The following is a 9,340-nucleotide window of genomic DNA, read 5'->3' as shown; positions in this document are numbered from 1 at the left end:
TCTTTGGCGGCGTCCACGGCGGTGGAAGAGGTCCAGAGATAGAGGTTTTCGACCCAGTCAAGGAAATACATCCAATTCCGTCTCTTAAATACGATGGTGGATTCTTTGTAACTTATGATGAAGCATCAAAGGACGATCAACACCGAATGCCTCCTTGCCTATGATACAAATATTCACTGGACTCTGCTTTTGATTTTACATTGAAGAAGAGTGAAACTGGATTTGCGTCAGGAGAGATCCCTGGCAGAGTTAGTTGTGTATGATATGGATCTCAGAGTGTCGTGTCGGGCAGCACCATTATCGTAGGTTTAGAGCGTTTTTTACTTGACGGGAGATATGATAGGCCGCCTCTTGTTCATTTCCGTGGTGGTAATGAGTTCCTTGTCATTTGGCATGATCCCAAGGAGGAGGGGTACCAATCTCTGGTTCGTTGCGCCACAATACTAGTTTCTAAACAAGTTGAAGTTGATGGGCAGAACCGGAAAAAAAGAGTGAAAGCTCAAGTTTTCTCCACCAAAACTTATTTACTTCGCTGTGGTGCTGTGACAAGCCCCATTTTAATTTATATTTATTTCATCAATTTTACTTGTCAGGATTAATTATTTCCGTTTATAAGAATTGATTTTGAGTTATTGATATTTTGTTTTTTTGGTGTTTGTTTTTAATGAATTAGTTTTATTTATTTATTTATTAAGTTTAGTGGGTTTTGACGAAGTTTCATTTATGTATGTATATATATATATATATATATTTTGGTGATGATGGAAGCCATGTATTTGATGATGGAAGATGATAGCTGAGCAGAATCAGCAGATTTGGAATGAAACAAGGAAAGTGGCGGAAAAAGGGAAAAGGAATATTTTATTTCAAAATCGCTAGTTTGAAAAATGTAAAGGAAAAAGGAAAAAAAGAATTAGACAATTAATGCAACAAAATTGCTTTTATCAATTTAAACTACTTTATTACTGAACGCTTCCCAACCAAACAAGGAGGATGAACTGTTCTAGGTTTTTTAATCTCTTTGAAAGAGGAAAAAGAACACAATATTGCTTTCTTTCCTCCATTTTCTCAGCAACCAATGGAGTGGCTATGAGCAAGAGTAGTTTTTTCATTTATTATGAAACAAACAATAGAAAACATTGTAATCGGACTCTGTTTTACTTCTTTTCCTCTGCTTTCTTTGCTACAACATAAAAACAAAATCAACTCAGGAAAATTACAAAAACTCGGACTCATCCACTTCAATTTTCTGTCATGAATTCAAAGGTGACATAACAAAAAAGGAAGTCTTTTAAAATCATTACAAGTACAGAGGAATTCAATTTTCTGTGGTATGGACGTCATTGATTCAAAACAAGGAAACGGTCTCTTCACGTGCATAGGTAAGACATTTTAGGATTACTACGATCTAACCCTAACTACTACCATCTAACCCTCCCAGCGGGACTTTCTTTGGTTCTCTCTCACACAGAAAAACAAGTTCTCTCTCACACAGAAAAACAATCTCTCTCACACACATTCAGGTTATGATTTCAAGTATCACACGTATCCTTCAATTGTTCTCTCTCAGAGACAGATGCACACAATTTCAAGGTCAAATGGATTCTTACAAGGAAGGCTGGAATGAATGTGTTAGGTCTTTTTGATAATTCAATGAATTATATAAATACACTAATTAGATGGTCACAATTAAGTTTTGAGTTAATATGTGAATTATGGATTTAGACGAAATTTATATATTTAGTTGAAAAAATCATCAAAGGTGTAGTGATACTTTCTTACCTTCTAAAGTCAAAAGTTCAAATCTCGTTGGGCATCATGTGGGGTGTGAGTGTGTTTGTTTACTTTCTTAATTACCATGGTGTTTGTGTATGTATATATATTTTTATATCTAGCAGAAAAAAAATAATGTCATGTCCTTACTCTTTTTCATTGAAAGACAAATAAGTTCCAAAAGTTTTCTTTAAGTCCAATAAGTCCTATTTTTGAGATTTTTTTTCCATTTAAGTTTTTAAATCACTAAATGTTCCATTTGTACCCTTACTATATAGAAGATTCAAAAATTGATATATAATCTATTTTTCTCTATATTCCTTCTTTAAGTTCTAGTTACTTGATAATATTGCATTACTTCAAGTCTTCAATTCAAAAACTCTCTTGCAGAAAACATTTTAGGACTACTACGATTTTAGTGAAGTCTTGGCAAATTTCATTGAACATACCTCACTCAATGGATTGTAATTTTTACATCTTTAGTAAGTGAAAGCTCAAGTTTTCTCCACCAAAACTCATTTACTTCCTACACTATATACTATCATGGATGTTGTGGTGCCAGTGTAACAAGAGTATACCTATAAATATCACAATCAGTAGGGACTTTCATTGAAGATATATATGTCAATAGGATTTTACATCTGATTTTTACAGTACCAATATGGAATAACACTTTCTTAAAGTTGTAAGAGAATTAGCATTCATACATGATATTTTGATACATCCTATTTCCAGCTAAAAGTTGTCTCAAAAATTCAAAAATTATTTCCCAGCATCCCCCAGTTGAAGCACTAAACATACAATCTCTTTTTTTTTTTTTTTTTTTTCACTTTGAACAGGTAGCTGAGAGGAGAAACTAGTTTGTTTTCAACCGAAAATTACCTTGACATGCAATTCATTTACAAGGAGGAGATCTATAATATGCAGGAACGGTTCCAGGGAAGAACATTTGCCTCACTCCTTCAGCCTTTATGATGGGAAAAATGATACCGGATGCACCCTGGAAAGAATAGAAGAGTTGTTCGTGAAAAGTTTTTTTTCTTAAAAAGGAAAAACATAATATAATATTTTGTTTCTTTGCTTTTTAGAATATCTTGGTTGGGATATCTAGGGTTCTTGCTTTATGTAGAAAGAAAAGTAATTCTGAGTTACAAGCATATAATTTTGATACGTAAAAATGGTAGTCTTTTGTTCATTTGACTAGCACATCAGCATAGATAGAGTTTGTTTAGCTGGGGATAATGTATGTTTTGTATCCTATAAACCATGAATTGAATTGCAAAGGATAAGGCTACCTACCGAAATCAATTTAGCTCCCGTCCATAGGCGTTTAGGTGAAGGAAATGGTAATAAAAGACGACCAACACCATATATAGCCACAGCAAAGAAGTGGAGAACTAAGCTTAGCGGGCGAGGGTTTAAACCAGAGAGTAGAGCCACAGGTCCTGTCGAACAAACACCTCCGAGGCTCAGATAATCAAAACATGCTTGACGCATTTCCTTTCTTGCTTGATCTGGAGATGCACAAAACACCTTGTACAGTGCTCCTGCCAAAGTATTTATAGTGGAAGCCACAGGCTGAAGAAAAAAAAAAAAAAAAAAAAAAAAAAAAAAAAAAAAAAAAAAAAAAAAAAAAAAAGATACCAAGTGGATTCAGATTGAAAAAATAACAATGAATTTATAATGTTTCATGTCCAGAAAATAAAAAATAAAAAATCAATAGTTTGATTAGGCAGTTAAACAAAAAGGAAACTGAAACCGTAATTTAATATTTGCAATTTGAATTTAGAAGTAGGGTATGTCTGTTATGACTACTTTTCCCCTCTTAATATATCTGATATCTAGTCAAACAGTTTAATCCTTCTTCAGAATTAATAGACAATTCTGAGCCATCCTTTAACATTTAAATAAAGCAATTTGCATCCAAACTTCTAATCTTTTTACATAAGACCAATAATGAATCATCTTACCTTACGTAAGGTGTAAAAGGATTCAAGATATCTGCATAGGGAAGCTGCATCAGTCATGTCTCGCAGGGGCTTAAGAAGATCCCGTAGCACAACAATATCAGATAGTGCCACAGTCATTCCTCCACCGGTCAAAGGATGACGCATGTTGAAAGCATCCCCCATTAGTAGGGCTCCAGGAGTAGGATGGGGCGCTGCCGGCATGCTCCTGTTAGGCATTGTTCTTATATTTCCATTATCAATTGCAGCTATAAATGCATCATGCAGTACGGATGGAATCTGAACAAAGCACAATTTGATTAACCCAAGGTACTATACAAGAGTAGACAACGTATGATCTTGCTGAGATCAGCTGGTTTAGGATGAGATGGGTCAACAAAATTTTGATTAAATTACTGCAAAATAGCAGACTTGACTTTCAGATATTAGAAAAAATCTAAATCAGGAAGTGAAGATTATAGATACCTGGGGAGCAACCATGGTCTTCAAATAGTTGGCCATTTCACCATTAGCAATAGAAGGAACCTTTTGACCGGGTACATCAACCAAACAGCGAACTTCGGTACTACTAATTGGATAAAACAAGATAGGTGAAGGATCTGCTAAAATAACATGCCCATGATTTGCAAACGGAAGTTGACAGTTCTCCAAGACCAAACCAACAAAGCAAGATGGTACCTCTACCTGTAAATTATAGAAGTAAAGAAGTATAACTCATGAAAAAGATGGAGCACAACTGTGCATAAATAACTTAGAGAAATGCTCTGTTTATTTCAATGTAAAAATGTTCTTTGGAAAACATTTTCCATATTTTCCAGTGTTTAGCTGCATAAAAAGTACTGTAAAATATTTTATAATGCAAAAAATTTACATGAAAAACAGGGGGCTAAAACAAAAAGTAGACAGACATTATCTAACTTCTCAAGTGGATCAAAGGAGGCTACAAATTTAATCAGCTAGACAACAAATGTTTATAGATAATTTGTTACTAAATCAGTCAAACAGGATGAAGGTTTTAACAGGTAAAGATTTCAGAATTCTACCTTAGGGTTGCAAAGAGAGCGACGCAAATTTGAGAAGCATCCATCACAAACAATTGTAAGAGGAGCATATGTTTTGAGTTCTTGACCAGTCTTTGTTTTGTACAGAACCCCCTTTATAGTTCCATTTTCTTCAAGGAGGGATGTTACTGTTCCTTGCTCTAGTCGTACACTGGATAGAAAATTGCACACCAAATAGGGACAGTGGGATCAATAAACAAGTAATAGTAACACTGAAATTACGAGATAGCCACTAAAATTTATAATCTATTATATATCTATGATTCCATACGTTAAACTTATACTATGCAATGAACTAGTTATACCATGTACTGAACTAGGTCAAAGTAATTGTCCAATAATACATATTAGAAACAAAGATTATGTACTAAAAAAAAGTGTGATAGTAACTGGAAAAAAAAAAAAGGACCTGTTGATATTTTTAGATCCAAAATGGAAAAAAAAATAAAAATAAAAAAGTGTTGAATGATTGTCTGAAAGAAAAGAACAATAGATGCAATAGAGCTAAAGTGAGGATGTCTGACATACAAACTCACCAGAAATTTAGATCGTAAATAATATTCAGGAAAGGAGAAGTTTCTCACAAATGCTTTGCATGAGAATTTGATACTAATAGATGTGCCAAGGGGCATTTAGAACTAATATAATGGAACTGATAATTTTATTTAAACTAAGGCGGCACAATCCTGCACTTTCTAGACGTGAGTAGCTCTTCCAATTTAGGTGTTCTGCATGCAGATTAACTACATTACTACAAATACGCACAAATATGCACAATTTTAGAAAGAAGTCAGTTTCGATTCCCCAAATATTTCTAAAATGTAAGATCAGTCTTTAAATCAAAATATAACATTTCCGTAATGAATTGAGAGAACGGTGTAAGAATAAGAAACTCATTATTTGCAGTGATGGTAAACAAGTATACTTGGGAAGACTAGCAGCTTTTTCCCTCATCCTTTGTATGAATCGTCCATTGTGGAAGCTTCTTCCGGCTACATCTGAATGGAATCTTTCCAAGGGATAAGACAGTCTTGTATTGTTCCCATCTTTGAAAAGAGCATATCCAAGCACTTTCTGGGCATCAATTTCCTCCACACAGTCTGCAGTGTGCATGTTTTATATTTACAACCAAATATTTTATGGAAAAGCAGGTTCAGTTGCCGGATAGTTCTTCCCCACAGAATATATTTTAAAACAGGTCCAAAATTTTAATTTCATAGCAGGCTGTCATAAAATCAGATCATGCTAATTGTAATGCATACCTTCAAGACCCAATTCAATTAACTTGAGGTATCCACCTGGCTGTAGTAGTTCACCAACAATTCTATCAGGCTCTGTCAAATCTCTTTCAATCACGTGAACCCGACGTCCATCCTGCAACAAGTAGCAAGAAATCAAAATATAGATTAAGGTTTATGCATAAAGAACTAAAAAAGACCCGTCTATGTCATCTTGAAATGACTATATTGTCATAAAAGCTTAGTCATGGCCAAGGGTGGGAAAAAATAGAGAGACTCATAGTAGTGTATGGTTTGCTATCAGAAGAAAAAAAGGAAAAAGTAGGAGGCAAAAAAAGGGAGTTTTTATTTAGACATCATAAATCCAGTTCCATCGGTAAAACAACCACGCATTCGTTATCAAAATTAAATAAAAATTATGCATCCCCTTCAAGCCAACTTGATCAGTTTTGTTAACTTCACGGCCCTCAATTTAAAGGCCTAAGTTTTGTGTAATTCATGTATGACAAGCTCGAAGTTAAAGATATGCAGACTATATAGTGATTGCCACCACTAGAACCTATGCACAATAGATAGAGGTTGATTGCTCAAAGATCGATCACTCATAACCATGGTGGGCAATTTGTTTCTCAAAAAAATCAATTAATCGTAAACAAACCCGAACTAGATATGCTTGGCATGCTAGAAAAGCAGTAGCCATTTTCCACATTAGTCCTCAACTTGAATTCCTACAGTATAATAATCGAGACAGATGTAAGCCTACTTAAGGAGCTGATATTCAGTCCCTCCATTTCATTAACAAACCATAATTAACTTTTTCCATCCCTACTTTTGAGTAAACATAACCATGTATTATTACCCATAAGAGGACCTCTTTATGGTTTTGTATAATCCTGTCAAACACCTTAACTAATCCACAAAGGAGTGAAGAATCATCAGAAAAATGCTGGAAAAGGCATTAAAAAATACATTAGGAATTTTCTAGCTTGATGTTTATCATGTTCCTAATTTTACAGAGAATTTCATAACAGATCAAATATGACATGAAAAAAAAAAAAAAGCAGATCTTGAGAAGATGAACAGTTCTTCAATAGGTAACTTCTTCTAAGTTATATGAAGAAACATAATATTATATTTATATATATGCTCTGTTTTGAAATGGCTTCCCAAAAAAACAACTCTAAAAAAAGCATTTCCATGGAATCAAAAGGGTTACAAAAGAAGAAATTCCCAATGGAAATTTCCAACTTCTTGTTCTTCCTAGTTCCAGAGAACAAATTTCCTAGGAAACAAACAGCTTCGAGAAGGCAAAAAGAAAAGAAAAAAAATTCTCACCTTGCCGAGGGTGTGAGCGAGGGCGGCACCGGCGACGCCGGCTCCGACAATGATGACGTCAGATTGCGGTCCGTCATCGGACTCACATTCACCGTTGGTGGAGCTCCGAGCGCAATCGTTTCGGATCTCAAAGTCACTAGTAGCTCTATGATTACCAATTCTCTTCTGTTTCTCGGCCCCATGTCGCACAATGTAGAGAAAAACAAACCCTAGCAAAGAGGCAAAGAAAGTCCCCAGAATGTATACATCGACCGCCATTGCCATCTTCTCCGAATTGATTTATAGCCCCTAGTTTCTCTCTCTAAGATGCTACTCTTTCTCACTCTAGCTCTTTCTCTCTCAAAGCTGTTGATGTGGAGAAGGTTCGTTCGAAGAGGATGAGAGAGAATGTGGGATTGACGGGGGTTTATATAAGCGAAAACGCAGGGACTTTCCTTGTGAACGAGGAGAACAAGAACAACGTTACAATCTCGGGTGAAAACGGGGACCCGGGACTGCATTCGGGTCGGGTGAATGATCATGACTTTGTGACTGCCTTTTTGTCTTTTGGGCTAAGGCATGAGTCTATGATCTAATTCTGTCGAACTTTGGATATTAGTTTGACGCATGAATTGAAATGATTATTAACAATTTTTTGGGAGGTTTGCAAATTCATTGGCAAATCACATACATCGTTTAACTTGGAAATTAATTTTTTTCATCAAATAATGTTATAGTATTATAAGTAGATATTTGAACAAGGACATTTATTTATACCAAGTGAGACAAAGGTAATACTGATAATCCATTCTTTAAACATGATAAGAGAAAAGTTATTAGATGGTTCTGACCATAATTCACTTAGTAGTCCAATTCAATCAAAACTAGAGTTCAAATTCCTCTAATATGTTATTGAACTCTTGCAAGTTTGTTTTTCTTATTTGAAAAACAAACAAAGAAATTGGACCATAGTTCAGTCCCATCTAATAACATAGAAGGGAAAGTAAATAATTGAGATAATGAAATAAAGACAAAGGTAATACTGATAATCCATTCTTTAAACATGATAAGAGAAAAGTTATTAGATGGTTCTGACCATAATTCACTTAGTAGTCCAATTCAATCAAAACTAGAGTTCAAATTCCTCTAATATGTTATTGAACTCTTGCAAGTTTGTTTTTCTTATTTGAAAAACAAACAAAGAAATTGGACCATAGTTCAGTCCCATCTAATAACATAGAAGGGAAAGTAAATAATTGAGATAATGAAATAAAGAATCGAACAATCTAAATGCTCTATATAATTCGATCACGGATGATTGAGGATTAATATTATAATCCTTTTCAATGTTTAATGTAACAATATAAGTCATACAATTATTCTCTCAATACGTGTTACTCTCATTCTTTGCTTACTCTCTCACTTTCATCCAAATTTTGTGAAACTTAAATTTTGCAGTTTTCACACTCTCGCACTTACTCCGACTCTAGTATAACAATTTTGGTAAATTGAAATTCGATTACGGATGATAAGTGGTATCTCGCTCTATTATTAAATGTACTTAATTGAAAATTTATTAATTTATTTGAAATTAAGTATAATATATTAAGTTACAAAAGAAACACATCAACGAAGATGTATAAGGTATAGAGATTTATTAATTGCACATGATATTTGCCTACAAGGACAAATTATGTAATGTGGAATTATGTAATGTGGTCCAAGCTGTATGACATTGATATAGCTTTTAAAAACCCTAACTGCCATTTCACCCTATTAATAAGGCTGGACCAATAAATATTAAATATAGCCTTTTATAAAACAATTTACCGATATGAAAAATACTTTTACATTATCTTTATTTTATAAAAGTTACAATTCCACAACTGCCCTTCAAAACTTGTAGCATAAAATAATTTTTGTATGGATTATGATTTTGCGTCTAAAAATCCAACAATTCTGACTTCTGCTCATACTCACATAAAAT

General features: G+C 34.1%; 1 protein-coding gene across 1 annotated transcript; it reads right to left on the bottom strand.

Annotated features, from left to right (window-relative positions):
• Positions 1–2,358: 2,358 nt before the first annotated feature.
• Positions 2,359–7,786, bottom strand: LOC132267025 (squalene epoxidase 3-like). The gene is made up of 8 exons (XM_059768056.1): positions 7,375–7,786; positions 6,064–6,175; positions 5,727–5,901; positions 4,784–4,952; positions 4,206–4,424; positions 3,744–4,019; positions 3,073–3,351; positions 2,359–2,773 (listed from the first exon to the last, which is right to left on the bottom strand). Exons 1-8 carry the CDS (start codon positions 7,636–7,638, stop codon positions 2,669–2,671), a joined length of 1,599 nt encoding a protein of 532 aa, XP_059624039.1. The 5' UTR covers positions 7,639–7,786; the 3' UTR covers positions 2,359–2,668.
• Between the last annotated feature and the right edge of the window lie 1,554 nt (positions 7,787–9,340).

The sequence above is a fragment of the Cornus florida genome, unplaced genomic scaffold (assembly GCF_030987335.1).
Source record: "Cornus florida cultivar Cherokee Brave unplaced genomic scaffold, ASM3098733v1 CherokeeBrave_3.0.0_Hap2_Chr07, whole genome shotgun sequence".
Classification (NCBI taxonomy): Eukaryota; Viridiplantae; Streptophyta; class Magnoliopsida; order Cornales; family Cornaceae; genus Cornus; species Cornus florida.
Note: the sequence above shows the minus strand (reverse complement) of the source record. Positions and strands in the feature narration are given on the sequence as shown.